This window comes from Falco biarmicus, chromosome 8, assembly GCF_023638135.1.
Source record: "Falco biarmicus isolate bFalBia1 chromosome 8, bFalBia1.pri, whole genome shotgun sequence".
Classification (NCBI taxonomy): domain Eukaryota; kingdom Metazoa; phylum Chordata; class Aves; order Falconiformes; family Falconidae; genus Falco; species Falco biarmicus.
The window spans coordinates 64945173-64961163 of NC_079295.1; the positions used below are offsets into that span (position 1 = coordinate 64945173).

Sequence of the window (15991 nt, forward strand, 5' to 3'; positions counted from 1 at the left end):
AATTGTGCTTTGAGATTTACAGGTAAAACTAGTTATGGAAGCTGTAAGCATCAGTTCCATTAGATCACTTTGGCATTTTACTCAGACAGTAGTCCAACAGGGAACTAACGAAAGTACTTTTAAGAAAGGAGGGAGGAAAATATACCTTTTATTTGGATAATTTACAATCATTAATTGTTATTATCAACCCAGTTGAAGCGTGTCCGAGAAGCTGAGAAACAGTGTAAACCTCTTCTGGAAAAGAACAAGTGCCTCACGAAGAGAAATGATGAACTTATGCAGTCTTTGCAGCGCATGGAAGATAAACTGAAAGCAGTCACTAAAGAAAATATAGAAATGGTTGGTACTTAAGAGCAAAATGAGGATCACTGTATGATCTATGTCTGTTACGGTGGCCACATCTGCATAGTGTATGCATATATATACATAGAGAAAACGTGTTGTATATAGTGTGTAATACTATTGATAAGATATAACCGTGCTTAAGTCTGTATATACTGGACTTGCATAGTGTAGCATTGTGTATTATGCATACGTGTGCAATATATTTAAGTGAATGCATAATTAACAATCCTCAAAAATTAGAATATTGAGTTTCAAATTTTAAAAAAAGAAAAAGGAAAAAAAAGTCAAATCATTCAGTCATATCCCACCGTGCTGTTTTGCATCTGGAACTCAAAAAGGAAGCTTAAGAGTGATGTTTTCAGCCAGCATGGTGTTTGTCTTTGAATGTACCTGTTCTTTTTAGATCTGATGATGGCAAAGTAACATTCTGTTCTGGCACTGAGCATGTACAATCTTTCCATAAAGCATATGCATGGTAGATGGATATGGGACAGGGAGAGTGATGGTGTTACAAGTTTGGCTAGGGTTATCACTTTCATGAAGCAGGGTCAAAGCAGTTATGCCAGTGTATCCTTCAAATGGAATTGTCCTGAGTATCAGTCAGAATGCAGTCCCTATGCAGGCGCTGTTGTTGCTTTGGCATTAATAGAAAAAGGAGGCGGAAGTTCTGATGTAAGCTGGCAGGCTGAGATGACTTCCTGTGCTAAGTGTGTTTGCATGCCTTGTCTCTGGATTGCAGTAGCCACTGTTCTCATCTTGAGCAGGCTGACTGTTCTGCAATGAACGCAGCTTTCCTGCCAGTGAGGATGAGATGGTCAGATTCACTTTTTTGTCTTAAAGAAAAAAGGCTTTAGTGTTACAAGGTTAATCCACTTTAAGACTCTGCAATTCACCCATGCCCAGAAGACCAATAAACTTACTGTGGGTGTCACGGGTCAGAATTCTTCTTCCACAGCTGTGGTAGTACAGATCACAGCCCCCTGGGCTCTCCCACAGCAAAGAGAAGGGACTTTGGATCTGCATGCATTAGGCATCAGTGAGCCGCACCACTGGTGAATATATGCAGGCATAGCACATCTTAGGTCCCTGACATCTGCTCTTTACTCTGTAAATGCCCAGATTATGTAAGTTAGCAAGATGTGGGTGGCTAGAGTGATTCTTACGGGCTGTAGTCGTCTTTTCTCCCACATATGCTCAGGAGCAGGCGGGATGTGGACTTCCAGTTAAAATAGATCTGGTACCACATCTTTTGCCTTTTCTCCTGTTCTGACTGGATGCATGTATTTCACATGATTAAAGCATGTCCATTTCCTCACTGTATGTGGTGATACGATGGGTATCAGTAAGGGCATGGGGTCATGGGTGTAGATACTATTTGCATACCCACTGGAAAGATAGGGAGTTCTACTGTATTTGCCATGTGTTGAGGCATCTTGATGCATGGCAAAGGAAGAGCTATGGTATATGACCTTTAAGTGCTGCTGTAGAGGTTGTATGCCACGCAATAAGTAAATAGATAAAGCTTTGTTGTTCTGGTTGAAGAACTCAGCCTTTCTGTGCTGCTTTATTGTTAAGAAGTGCTGACAAGTATTAATAAAATTATAAAAATGGCGTAGCTGAAGTATATTTAAAGGGCTGTACAACTTAAATGAAAGATAATGCCTGATTTTTGACTGAAAGGTGGTCTTTTTGTCTTCTGATTGGTGGATCTTACTTTATTTCTTTCTTCTTCTTGCCACAGAGAGAAAAAATGACATCACATCCTCCTCTAAAGAAATTAAGATCTCTCAATGACCTGGATCAGGCTAATGAGGAACAAGAAACTGAATTCTTAAAGCTTCAAGTCATAGAACAACAGAACATAATTGATGAGTTAACAAGGGTATGTCCAGAGCACTGGGAAACTAGGGAGGATTCCTGTGCACAGTTTACCACTGATAGTATGTCTTCTAACTAGAGGTGTGAGGGTTAATATCTTATTTTTAACACCTGCAAATTTTTAGATGTAGGTATGCATGGGTGCAGTTTAACTGAATTTCTAGTGGGGCATCAGCCCCTACAACTCAAAAGCATAACTCTTGTGTGTGAATTGAGCTCTAGAAATGAACACAGACTAAGAACAGTGGAGCTTGGGAAGATAGCTACATGTTCACAAGGCAGGGTATAACTAAGCTACCATTAAAAAGTTTCCTTAACAAGAGGCAGGCACACAGTACGATATCATGTGCTGGAGAAGTGTGAGCTGCTAGAGGGTGATTGAGTAGTTCTTCTGTCACTTAATACTGACAATTTCTTTTTCACCTGACTTTGCATTATGATGTCGAGAGGAAGGAGAGAGACTCCAAAACAGGCTTTTCCCTCTTCTAAGACATCATTGCTAGGACTGGTGAGATCATCACTACCAACATTTGATGACTTTGAGACAGAAGCAGCATCCCTTCTGCAGGGAAGGTAGACAGCCTCTTACACAAAGCCCAAGCCTGCAACAGGCCTCCCAGTGATTTTAACAGGAAATCCATCAGTGTCTTGTCAAACGAGAGGGTGGTGGGTTTTTTTTTTCAGATATCCCATCTTCCCTTCTTCAAGTAGTTTTCGGCCAACACATGTACAGATTTGGATATGAATCCTCTGTTCCACCTGGAATCAGATTCCTATTTGAATGTATGAATGGAGACTTGATAGAAGCCAAGTGTTTTATTTCCTCTGTAGATTTGTCCTTTTACAGCTGCAAACAAAAGAGGAGAGAGTAACTTTTAAATCTTATTTTCTAGGACAGAGAGAAACTCATTCGTCGCAGAAAACATAAAAGGAGCTCAAAGCCAATTAAGGTAAGAGGAAAAATTGTTTTCAGCTTATATACAGAGCTAGTAGGCTCTGAGGAAAGCATACTTTTACCAATCTGATTAAAGAGAGCTTTGTGATTATAACAGTCTGCTTTAGTGATCAGGTTTATAAACACCTTAGTTACTTTGGGAGAGCTTTTTAAGTCCACTTGGAAATTCAGTTAAGGGTGCATAGCTATTTTATTTTCAGAAAAATGGTACTTTTTTTCCCCTTGAAATAGTAACAATTTTCCTTCCATCTGGTTTCTATAAATATTGTTCTCAAGGTCTATTATGCTGAGATGTATTTACATTTCCAGAGATCTTCCCATCTATCTTTTGCTGTCTATTTTTCACAGCACATATGGGCTAAAACAAAGTTCTTGTGCATTTTTATTCTTGAAGCGGAGGTTTCTCCCTGAGAAATTGAGTGTTATTCTGTCCTGCTCAGATCCACAGGCCTTTGGTTACCTGTTTTATTACTTGGAATTGGGTCAAGTCAGAAGCTGGTATAATTTACAATTTTAGAGCCAAGTAGTCAGTAGTGGTTCAAGTAGATCCTTTATCATCTAAGTGTGAAGAATGATTTTGCAACAGCCACGTCTCAGATCCAGAAAGTGGAAATACTGTGTAGAAAACAGAGCTTGGTTGTTCTTTGTCCTCCGAGGACATCCTTTAGTATGTCAGCCATGTTCTGTGAAAGTAATGCAGTGCTATCCTACACACAGAGAATTTCAGACCAGTAAATCCTAGATGTATCATCACATTGTTCTGTATGGGTTTTGAAACAATGTACAGCAGACGTAAGGAGACAAGGACTAAAAAGTATTTTTATCAGTCAACTTTATTTCAAAGCCAGAGATTATAATATGGGAGAACATGGCTATTGTCTTCACTTGAAAAAAATAATGAACAGAAAAAGATAATATATGCAAAAGGTTATTGGCATCTTTGGTACATGTTTTTTGTGTGATTTAAATTCCATGTTTAGAAGGTTGTAACCTGTCAGCAAAAGTGAAAAGTGTTGCAAAGCAGAAGTGCATCTGAAATGCTTGTCAATCAGTTTGTAGAATTATTCATAAGCTAAGTATTTAAATGCCCAGATCTGTACCCTGAAACCAAGCCTGCAGGGTCAAGCTTCTGTACCTTCATAGAACATGACTCACAGTTTTAATTTGATTTAATTCCATTACTGAGATGGGAGATAGTGAGGTGTCAGACATACAACCAAAATGTGTAGCACGAGCAATCTCTTACAACGTGGCAGTTACTATAGTACTGGAAAGATGTGTGAGAGAAAAGTTCCTTCACGCTGGTTTTGTATTAGCATAGCTTTCACTCACTTACTCCAACAGCAATATCGGTGAGAAAAGCACTGTGATATTAAAAATACCAGTGGTGTTTGTGAGAGAAGGAGGAGGGTTCACTAGTCTGCACACATTTCCAGCTCTTTCTGGTGTTACACACCATATGGTTTGCCACCAGTCTGCATGTTGGTAGATGTCTTCTGAACAGCTTTGGGGTTAACAGACAATGCTCCTGCCTTCCTGCAATGGCAGAGACTTCAGCGTGTTGCTGCTGCCATTATGCTTTCCAAGTTTTAGACTGAGCCAGATCCTCTGCTCAGAATTACTTGGCACACTCATTCGTCACCAGCACAAGACCTAATCTTCAACATAGTTCCTTTTGGATTTGTTTGGAGATAGTAATTGCAGGGGTAGCCCGTTGCTCTTTTTTCATATTGCCTTTTTTAAGTAACTAGCAGTGTGATTTTGAACGAACCTTTCCCCCGCATCAGAAACTCATGCTACCTGTTACCAAGGAGATTCAGAAATCATGTTTTCCCTTCTTTAGAGACATGTGGTAGATACAGTTTTTGGGTACGATGATGATTCCATGGACTCTGAAACATCCTCTGTGGCCTCATACAGAACAGACAGAACACCAGCAACCCCAGATGATGATCTGGATGAGGTAAGATCTGACTGTTTCCATAGGCATGGACAGGTTTTCAAGAGACTTTGAGTTCCAAAACAAGTGGCCAGACTCTTAAAAAAAGTTAGGTTTTTGTAGTGCATATTGAGTGGTAAGTTCTTCATTAAGTTTGGCCTCAATTTTGGTTACTGAAACGCTGAGAGGTTCCTTCAAAACATAATCTATAGAGTCTACAGCTATGACGTCATCGCAATCTGAGATTATTTTTTTCCTTTCCCCCTTCAAGAAAATAAACATCACATTTCTTTAACCTACAAGATCTATAAACGCTGTATAAATTCCACATTCTTGTTACTTCATATCACAGCAAGCTCACCAAATCAAGACCTGTAAACCAACTGTTGTGCTTAACAAATCACACTTACATTCTTTGCTTTGGCAGTGCGGTTTAGCAGCGGAAGAATCAGAGCTGCGGTTTCGACAGCTGACAAAGGAGTACCAGGCCCTGCAGAGAGCATATGCACTGCTGCAGGAGCAGACAGGAGGCATCATAGATGCTGAAAGAGAAGCCAAGGTTAGTATTTGTTTGAGGGTGAAAGCATTTCATTGCTATCAAGACGTACAAACCCCTCAAAGTGACGTACAAGGTAATGGAGTTACATACAGCATCCATACAACTGAGAGATGTCTGCTTCACTCATTTGCTGGGTACATTTAAAGAGAGTGACAATTAAGAATGGATGCGATCACTCAGTTTACAAGGGGCTGTCCTCTGCCTGAACCTGAGAACTACAGCTGAGCAGGAATGCCAAAGCAGGCAATTCTGCAATTCAGTGCAGAATCACATGGGGTTTCTCATCTTTTGTCCAGGTGTGAGAGTTTAGGGTTTAAAGGAAAATAGAGGCCTGTGGGTTTTCACAAAGGCACACATATGTGCCAGCTTCAGGAATGTTCACCTGGATGTGTCAAACAGAGAAATGCAAATTACATTCAAATTTAAGTGTGGTGCAGACTACAGTAAATCTTCCAAGGCTAAAAATGTTGTCCCTCTGATTAAATTGTAGAATTGTTCAGGCTGGAAGGGACCTCAAATGGTCTCCAGCCCAAATTCCTGCTTAAAAGTGTCAGCTGTGAGATCACAGCTTGTTGAGTTGGCTCTTGAAGAGCCCCCCAGGCAGTTTTACTTGCTTCTTTCTGCTAGCTTCTGGCACTCTCATCTACTAAGGACTTTTTTTTCAATTCAGAGACTGCCCCTTACAAGGATCTTTGAGCAAAGCCTGTCACCCTGAATACCTGAGCTTGTGTTTTGCTACTCTAATGCAATACATGGTAATAATAGGCTTGAGTGGGGAGAGGGGACTGATCTGTTACCTCTCTGTTCCCTTGGGTCATCTGTATGCCAGTCTGAGGAGTGGCACAAAACATCGCTGAGCCACAGTCTTCATAAAGGTTACTCACTCATTGGAAGCAACAGCATAAACCCAGACTCTGCTGTGTTTGATTTTCTTTTAATACTGGTCACATTGCTGCTTTTTTTACTATTTCATGCTGTGCCTGACTTCAACAGGCTCAGGAGCAGCTCCAAGCTGAAGTCCAGAGATATAAAGCCAAAATAGAAGATCTGGAGAAAACTTTGGCACAGAAAGGGCAGGTAAGCACTTTTTGTGTATTTTCCTTTTCTGTTTTGGTTCTTATCTGCTCTGTTTGCAGAATACCTAGCACAATTTCAATATGGACTTCCATGAGATGTAATGTCACTGTTCAGTAAACAGGCTCCAATTTTCAATAAATGCGCCCAATCTCACAGAGTTTGATTATTCTGTAATAGTACTTGTTCATCCAACAGGACTCACACTGGGTGGAAGACAAACAGCTATTCATTAAGAGGAACCAAGAGCTTTTAGACAAGGTAAGTTCCCAAGTTTTGCATGGTCACTCTGAAGGGTAATCTGGATTCTGCAATGTACTTTTTGGACATGCAGTCTGGTGCTTATAGGGATAGTATAAGGATAGAACAGCACAGATTAATACAGACAGGATAACATACGGAAAGACAAGCCCTCTCCAGCTCTGATTAGGCACTGTTGTTGCTGGCAGTTGCTGGTGCAGCAGCTTGGCTGATAAGCTCCAGTAGAGCTGGAAGCTCTGCTCGTCGTTCTGGCGCAGACCTTTGTGTTCCAGTAGAATTGCACTGAAGGGTCTGCTGCTGCTGCTGCTGCTGCTGCTGCACTGGCAAGGTGTCTGAGCTTAGCTTCTTGAAATGAAATAGCAGTAGAAATGCAGTCACCCTCTAACCCTTTCACACTCCTAGTCCCTGTTCTGTTAAGGGCTTAAAGTCATCCCTAGGTCCAGCAGAACTTGCACTGTTCAGTCCCTTGATGCATTTAGGAATATCACCTGTTTGTGTGTGTATATATATTTGTATTTATGTATTTTTAATCATGGAATATAAGGATATGAAGGACTTCAACATTGCTTGTGTATTGCCAACAGTAACAGCACTGGTCATACATATGACTGCCATCAGCAAGAGGTGATAACTACCAGCACCATGTCTCCTGCTGTCTTTCACCTCCCCAGATGAGGTTTCTTAGTCTGTGTTTCTCTCCTTCCGTAAATGCCCCTAACAAGTCTCCAGTCCTGTGCCATCCTTCCCCATCCAGACAGACTGACCCATGGGGGCTCATTTGACCTCAGGCTTACCATGCTCCTTAGCTGTCCTTGTCTGGGCCCTCCTTGGACAACCTGACTGCAAAATACATGTCCTGGCACCGGCTAGAGACTTGCAGAAGAGAGCAGGCTGAAGAGCTAGTGGTGGGGTTGTCCACAACAAGCAAGCTAGGGACAGCTGTGGTGGTATTTAAATCTTACCTGCTAACTGACAGAACTACTCATGTGGAGATGCTTGACATGCAGTTCACACAGGTGCTTGCATGGGTGGAATGGCTGCTCAGGTAACTCTCCACAAAGACAGCTCTCCCTCCATTGGCATCTGTGCTTCGTGTACTGGGAATCTCTGACCTAGCCCAAGCTCTTCTCCAAGGCAGGGGCAGCTGTTTCTGTGTCATTCCTGACAGGCATTTATCCAAACTGTTCCAACAATGATGTCTCCGCATCCCTCCCCAGACAATCTATTCCAGTGTTTTTCTGTAAGAATAGTGTGTTTAATAGTTAGTGCAGACTAATCTGTTGGCAAACCTGACACCTCTGTAGAGTTAACTTCCCTGCTGATCTCCCCTAGTATTGGATTTTTTTAGGAAAACTTCCAGCCTAAGCATTTTATGAGTTTAGGATTTTGACAAGAAGTTCACCTGTAAACCAAAGACTCACTGAGGTAAAACAGCAAGTAGTGAACCATCTCTAGAGTTTGGATTTCGCTCTGCCTATGCTACCTCAACTGTTACTCACCAGATATTCAGTGTTTCTTGTAACAGTCACACAGATCCTGAATTTACGTATTTCTATTAGATAGAGAAACTGGAAGCAGAAAACAACCGTCTACAACAGGAGCTACAGGATGCCCGAGACCAGAATGAGCTGCTGGAGTTCCGCAACCTTGAGCTGGAGGTGATGGATGAGCTCAGTTACAGTAGAGCTGGTAGCAAATTAAACTAGTGCACTTGTACTGGACACCAACTTTAATCAAGTGTTTACGCAAACATTGTAGTGATAGAACAGAGTAACAAATAAGGCCCAGAATTTTTGATTGTGAGCTGAAGTATGTCAGCTCCAAAGTCCTGGAAATACTAAGTTCCATACCTGACTGGTTCACCTCTCTCTGGGTTAGGTGCCCAGTGTGCATAAATGAGCTTAACTGACTAGTGTCAGTACGGCTCTTGGTTACCCCACCTGTGGATATGGTTTTTCCAGTACTTTGGAGCAGTCTGTTGTGAACATGCTTTGTTCTTATTGCTGGCCTGGAGTCTACTAAAATGGACAGAAATTAATTACATTTAAATTAACTGAATAAGCAAGGCTTAAACCCCATCCTCATGTACCTTGCTCAGGGCTGCATCCTGGTTCACAGCTAAGATCCCTCCTGAGAATAGGCATCCAGGTTTTTTTGTTGTTGTTTTGTTTGGTTTTTTTATGAACCTGAACAGGTCTTGGAGGAGAAAGAAATGTTGAGCGTGCTTTTATCTCTAATAGCTGAAGAGTAGAGTGTTCCTCTAAGAAGTCAGAGATGCAGGTACAGTTCCCTCTTCAGGGTCTTCAAAGCCCTGTTTCCCCCTGAGAAAACCTTAATGCTGATGTACAATGGCTTTGTTCTTTTCCCCTCTTTCAGCAAGGGTGATGAGACAAGAGTTCAAATTTCATTGAGAGTGCTGCTGTGAGAAGTGCACCTCTCTAGCCCTGTGCTTGAAGGACTGGAACTCTTTGAAGTTTGAATCAGCAATGATTGATGAAATTGCATAAGCATTTGTAAGAAAGTATTGGACCCAGGGCTGTTGTATTCTAGTACCGTACCCATGGGGGTAAAAGGGTTGTTGTACCTCGTCCTCTCTGAGCCAGTGAATCTTGAATTCTTTTCTCTGTGGGCACTGGGCTGTGAGAGGAGATGGGAGCTGTCTTACTCAAACCAATCTGTACTGGGTGGTTAGAGCTCTCCTTGTTGCAGAAGAGGACTGTGCACGTCGGCTCGTGTGGTGGAGGGAGCTGAAGCCAGGTCTCTGAGAGCCCGCAGGCACTCCAGCCCTGCTGGGGGATGGCTGGGGCTCCCTGGGGCTGCAGCTGTGGGCTATGCTGTGCTGGGGGCTTCTGCCCTGCTGTGAGCACCTGAGGACAGCTGGGCTACAGAGCCAAGGTGCCCAAGGAGCACAGGCTCCCTGCACAGTGGTTTGCAACAGCTTCTGTACTATTGATTGCTGAGGCCCTTTTAGATGTAATCTCTCTGTGCCTTAGTTTCCTGCCACTGTGGTAGGGGTAAGAGACATTTTATATAGGTGAATGTGGTCTTGCTCCTGCAGCCTTTTATCATCATGCTTGCCAGTGCTGGCATGTGTGAAAAGCCAACAGCACCCACCTGTGTTGCATATAGTGCTTGGTCTGGAGTTGTCCTAATTTGCATCTGGAGGCTGTAGGCCCTTGCACAGTGAATAGAGACAGCTTGTCTGCCCGCTTGCAAGCACTGTCACTTTTGCAGGCACTGGACATGTTCCTTCTTGAGGAGCTCTCTTGTGAGCTGTGTTAGGTAAGAAAGGTCCCTCAGGTGACACTGTAGGGTGATGGAGGAGCTCCAGAAGCCCCTGCAGGCAGCCAGAGGACTGGGTTGAACCTCAGTGTCCCTCTTCCCAGACGGCCCCTAGTTATAGATTCTTAGGCGTGCCTGCTTCCACCTGGTCTTTTTTCCAGTATAAGCTGGTTTATTTCTCAGTTGTTCTTTTCAGTTGCTGTCCAAGGCCTTATATACTTGTCATTCAGAGCTTGTAGGTAACACAGAGCCTTTCCTGGCTCTCCTGAGTCAGTGCTGGGACAGATGTGTCCCATATTTATAGAACTTTCCTACAGTTTTATGTGACAGCTGTGTTTTCATATGACATGGAACTGGACTGATCAAGTGAGTTACATGTTCATAAACAAAAAATATATTTGAAAGTGAAATTTGATTTTCACTTCTGTGCTTGCCTGAATACCTGAAAGGGAAATAACATCTTCACATTCTTATTTTTGTCTTTGGTACTTTAAAACTGGACAAATATTTGTAGATTTTATGCAATGAAGGTGTATAAATAGCTAAGTTGATCAACCTTTTTGAACTTGCTACCTTTCACAGATATCAGAACATGCAGCATACCAGGATGAGCAAATGTGTAATCTGAGTATCCTAGCAGTCTTAAGTCAAATACCTGTTTCTAAAGGGTGTATTTACAAGAAGTAGTTGTTCAGCACTTCATTAAGCAAAGCACTTGAGTCTCTTAGCCTTTTCACAGACAATTTGCAAAGGAAAATAACTGATCAAATAAATAGTCTCCTGTAAAATAGTTAGCTTGGGTTCAGGATCCTATCCCACTTGGCACACTGTTTTTCAGACTAAGACTAAATGTTTGTTTCTTTGACTTGTAAAATGAAGAGCTTGGATTTGTGAAGAATGATATAAACAGTAGCTATGGCATTTAATGAGTTCTGTGTGCATCTCCTTCATTCTAATATGTTCTCTGGCATCTTTTCAATTTACTTCCAGGAAAGAGAGAGACGCTCCCCACCATTTAATCTCCAGATTCACCCATTCTCAGATGGTGTGAGTGCTCTACAGATCTACTGCATGAAGGAAGGAGTTAAGGTAGGTCAGTTTTATAAGGCAGCACTTCTAACTACAGGAGTGGATGGTGCTGCCCTTATAACCCATTACATTCATCTCTGCTAATAACTACACTAAACTTTAAGCACTTAAACTCAGTCTAATGTAAGGGTGTGTGATGACTGACACAATTGAATTGGACTCATAATTTTCAACGTAATGATAAAACCTGGCTCAAAGGCAACTGAAATCAGTGTGTGGTGCATTTCCATGGGATAAAACAATATGGTTGATTTCAACGTGGTTCATAGAAGGGATGAATATTGCAGCTGTAATAAAATGTGCATGCCATGCCTTTACCTTATTCTGTCTTTGCAGGATGTCAGCATCCCAGACCTCATAAAGCAGTTAGACATCCTAGGTGATAATGGGGTAAGTTAAAGTGGGAGGTGTTTTCCCTTTAGAAGCTGCATTTTGTACAGTAGAGTAAGTGAAATCTATAATTATCATGACTGTTTTCTAAGATACTTGTTAAATTATGTAATATCAGAACAATTAATTTAAGGAGTATTTGTTTCTCTGAGTTAAGGATTTGTGAGATTTCAATAGTCAGAGAACTAGTAATGAAGTAGCAGCCTTAATGTCTGGTTTAGCAGACTGGGAAGAGTGTCCAAAGGTCACTCATATTTGGAACTGGGCCTGACTGCACTCCAGTCATTCAGGAAAGCACATGAATTAACTTGGCAGTCTGAGCCAACTGCTCTTCATCAGGACTTGGATTCCTCTGCAAACAGTTTCATTAATAGGCAAGAATTGTCAAATTCCCTGTGGCTTTCGAAGTGGGCATTGCTGCCTACTTTAGTCACGTAAAAGAGATCATCCTGTATCTGGCCAATGTTAGATGTGCTTTAAGAAAATGTATAAGAAATAAAAACGAAGGATCGTGATTATCTCTTCACATGCTGGTGTAAATCAGCATTATTTTTACAAAAACTTTAATGGAAAGTCAGCTTTGTAAAACTAGCATGAAAACAGATACATGGGTCTAATTTTAGTTTGTTTCTCATAAGATGCAATGGGATGAAAACATATAGTCCATATCATGGAGGAAGGCAAAAGCAGTGTTCTTTTTAATATGTTAACAGGCTGTTTTGATGGGAATAGGATACTTGGTACTACAGGGATCCCCTGAAAACTGTAGACCTAGTCTGTAGCCAGAATTATCTTTATTCATGCAGGAAGGTGCTGCCAATTTTCTTCTTCCCTCTCTCTCTTCACAGAATTTAAGAAATGAAGAACAAGTGGCCATAATTCAGGCTTCCACTGTATTGTCCTTGGCAGAGAAGGTAAATTGTGTGCTTGCTTTTCTCGTGTGTTATCTAAGGCCTCATCTAAGACTGGATATTTTCTGCTCTGTTATTGTTGTCAATATTGTCAAACTTTTCTAGTGTAGGAAGCGATTCTCCAGGTAAAGCCAACTGCCAGCACAGTCCCAAACACCTTGCTAAAGCAGCAAAAATATCAGACTCAGCTGGCTTAAGCTGTGAACTCAAAACAACTGCAAATACAGAAATAATGTCAAATGAAACTTGTTATTGTAAATGGAATGAGAAACCATCAGACATTTAAACCATAATTAGCTGGAGTGTGGGATTTCTGGTCCTGAGATTTTCAAAACTTCTGAAGGAATATGTATGCATAATTCCCGCTGAAATAATGTGTCAAAGTTTCTTATTTTGAAAATTAAAAAGAAAATTAGGGCAGATTAAAATTGCTTTCTGTGGCTCAAATGCAGCACACAATTTTGTCAACATGACAGCTTCCAAGGATTCTACTTAGCAATTTCTCCTCTGCAAAGTAAATTGCCATCTACACAGCTAAGCTGTTTTTGAGATGCTAGAGCCCCATCATGGGCCCTTATCCATGGGATGAAATAGGTTCCCTGTCTATCCAAGAAAGTATGCTTTTCCATCTTCCCATGATCCAGTAATGGTGATCCTCTTACTGCTTCTCTGTGAAGCACTACCTAATCAACATGGGCCCAGAAGTAGGTTACTAAAAATAGATTAACAAGATGCTGTAGAGCTCCCACTTGCCACTGCCCATGTGCCTAGAAAACACAGCAGGTCACAGCTCTCATTGTCTTCCTTCCAGTGGATCCAGCAGATTGAGGGAGCTGAAGCTGCTCTGCATCAGAAGATGATGGAACTGGAAAGTGATATGGTAAGTGAACTTTCCTTAATACACATTTTAGGGGCAAGACACTGACTGTGTCACATTTACTTGGTGTGCTGAAAGATAACTGAAAAAGCCTTTTGGCAAAACAAGTATGTAGGCTTTCTCTGATTATTGGTGGATCTAAAAAATTGTTACTTGTTTGGTTCACATGCAACAGCAGACTAACATAGAAACAGAAATACTGAAGATTTGAAAACTTTCTTTTTCCATGAGGATGACTGTATTAATAAGTACAGAGGGCTCAAACATTGCTCAGTGATTTTCAGCGATGCAAATGACTGCGCTTTTTGCCTTGTAAGATTCACAGTCTAAACATCAGCTGTTGTATCACATTTTATTCAGTACCAGTACGTGGGAAACTAATGAACTATCACACTGTTTTCTTTCATTACATTTTAAGCCAATATCATCCAGAAGGGCAGAACATTCACAGGTGAACTGAATTTCCTGTAGCACCAGTAAAGTTAGTACCTTACCCTATTCTTATGCTAGTCAATGGAAGTAACCTACAAGATGAACAAGCATAACTAGAAGAGTTGGGTAGCTATAGTGGTTTACGTTCTGTTCCTATAATATGTCCATGCTTAGGTCAGTTCAGCTTAAGGTAGGCTGAGAAGTTAAAGCACAGCAGCTTTGCCCAAATAATGTGAATATGCCCATTTAGTTCCTGTTTATTGCACTTCCACACTTCTAAAATAGAAAGCATAAAAGGAGTTGTCCATGACACCAGAGGAGGTGTCTTTAGAAAAATCACACACAAACCCCTGAATTACACTACTGAAATGCTAGGCGATATCACTGAAGTCAGCAACGAGATGATAGATTTATTTCCATGTAGATCAGATGTATTATCATAAAAAGCAATCCGCAGCTATTTTCCCTTCCGCCTTTTCTAGCTGAGTCAGATATTAACTCTGCAGAGTGTCAGTTGAAGACTTTTACTCCTGAGTCAGATATCTGTAGTTGCTTTAATAAAACTTGGTGAAATACTTTGAGTAACTAATTCATTTTTCTGTCCAAATGACCCTTCATTGTAGGAGCAATTTTGCAAAATAAAAGGTTATTTGGAGGAAGAATTGGACTACAGGAAGCAAGCTCTTGACCAAGCATACATGGTATGTACAAAGGAGGTTCTACAGCACATATTGGCCAGCACTGTGACAGGACACAGGCTCCTGTCGGATCAGGAAGAGAGGTTCTTGCTTTTCTGTAGTATCTTTCTAGATTTATTTGGTTTTTCCCCATTCCTTTAATGCACTACCATGCAATCTGCACAGCTTCAACATGACACCTAGTTTTTTCATGTCACAAAAAGGCAGGTCTCCTGAAGTGTGAAACTCTTTTGTCAGTTAAAGGCAGATACTACTCGTTAATGTCACCTTGTGCAACTAGAGTCAGTGCAACCAACTGGAACTCTGATCTGGAATCTTGGCTGTTTTGCATATGTTATAGCAAGAAGACAGTATGCCACAAAAAGCAAGAGTTCCTGCTCTAAACACTGCTATATCAAATTCTGATACATAGGTCTGATAACTGGCTGTGCAAGTTCATCATGGTTGGTTTGTCAAGTTAATGAGGATGCTTGTTGATTAGCAGGTTTAAGAGTAAAGTAGCCTGACAGTGACCTTCAACTTTTCCTCTTTTGTTTTTTAGTACAATGGGTCAATATGTTAGAATTGGTGAAATACTCATCTTTACACTTATAAAATAGGTATGAAAATTTATCCAGCTCCTAATCATCTCTGTAACTGCTTAAAAAAAGTGTGAGGGATTTCCGTGAAAATTAATATTAAAATATTTTAAAAATAAAAGTTCGTGTCCTTTTGTCAAAATGCTGAACTATTTTGTGAGTTCTGTTTTTCACATTTTTGCGCACTTGAGCACAGGGACCACCTCTCATGCAGGCGCCTGAATCTGCCACCAACCCCCAGTTCCCACTGTGTTTTAAACAATGTTTCATCTCTAACTGGCTTTTGGTATTGCATCAACCAGAGGATCCAGGAACTTGAAGCCACCTTGTACAATGCTTTGCAGCAAGAAACGGTGATAAAGTTTGGGGAGCTACTCACTGAAAAACAGCAGGAAGAGCTGAGAACAGCAGTAGAAAAACTAAGACGTCAGATGCTGAGGAAAAGCAGAGAATATGATTGCCAGATTCTTCAGGAGAGGATGGAGCTACTCCAGCAGGCTCATCAGGTAAGAAAAAGGAACCACACACATGTATATCTACTCAGCTTTGCTGTATGGGAACATCAGCTGAGATCAAATTTAGACAAGCTCCAGGTCATGAGAGCACCTGGCATCTAGTTTTTTGTTTCATATTTTATGTCTTTACTGTGTACACAAACACATGTGATATTAGCTTGTGGAGGATTGTTTTGGTGTATTTTGAGTTTTAAAATTCCAAACCAAA

At 41.1% G+C, this 15991-nt stretch overlaps 1 protein-coding gene across 1 annotated transcript in view; it reads left to right on the forward strand.

Annotated features, from left to right (window-relative positions):
• The window catches only part of JAKMIP2 (janus kinase and microtubule interacting protein 2), a 62609-nt gene that overhangs the window by 35621 nt on the left and 10997 nt on the right, over window positions 1–15991 (forward strand). Inside the window, exons 6-19 of the mRNA XM_056350281.1 lie at window positions 193–339; window positions 2087–2227; window positions 3117–3173; window positions 5022–5141; window positions 5545–5676; window positions 6670–6753; window positions 6949–7011; window positions 8571–8669; window positions 11284–11382; window positions 11719–11772; window positions 12621–12686; window positions 13495–13563; window positions 14616–14693; window positions 15571–15774. Coding sequence (XP_056206256.1) covers window positions 193–339; window positions 2087–2227; window positions 3117–3173; window positions 5022–5141; window positions 5545–5676; window positions 6670–6753; window positions 6949–7011; window positions 8571–8669; window positions 11284–11382; window positions 11719–11772; window positions 12621–12686; window positions 13495–13563; window positions 14616–14693; window positions 15571–15774 — 1413 coding nt within the window. The remainder of the gene's footprint in view (window positions 1–192; window positions 340–2086; window positions 2228–3116; window positions 3174–5021; window positions 5142–5544; window positions 5677–6669; window positions 6754–6948; window positions 7012–8570; window positions 8670–11283; window positions 11383–11718; window positions 11773–12620; window positions 12687–13494; window positions 13564–14615; window positions 14694–15570; window positions 15775–15991) is intronic.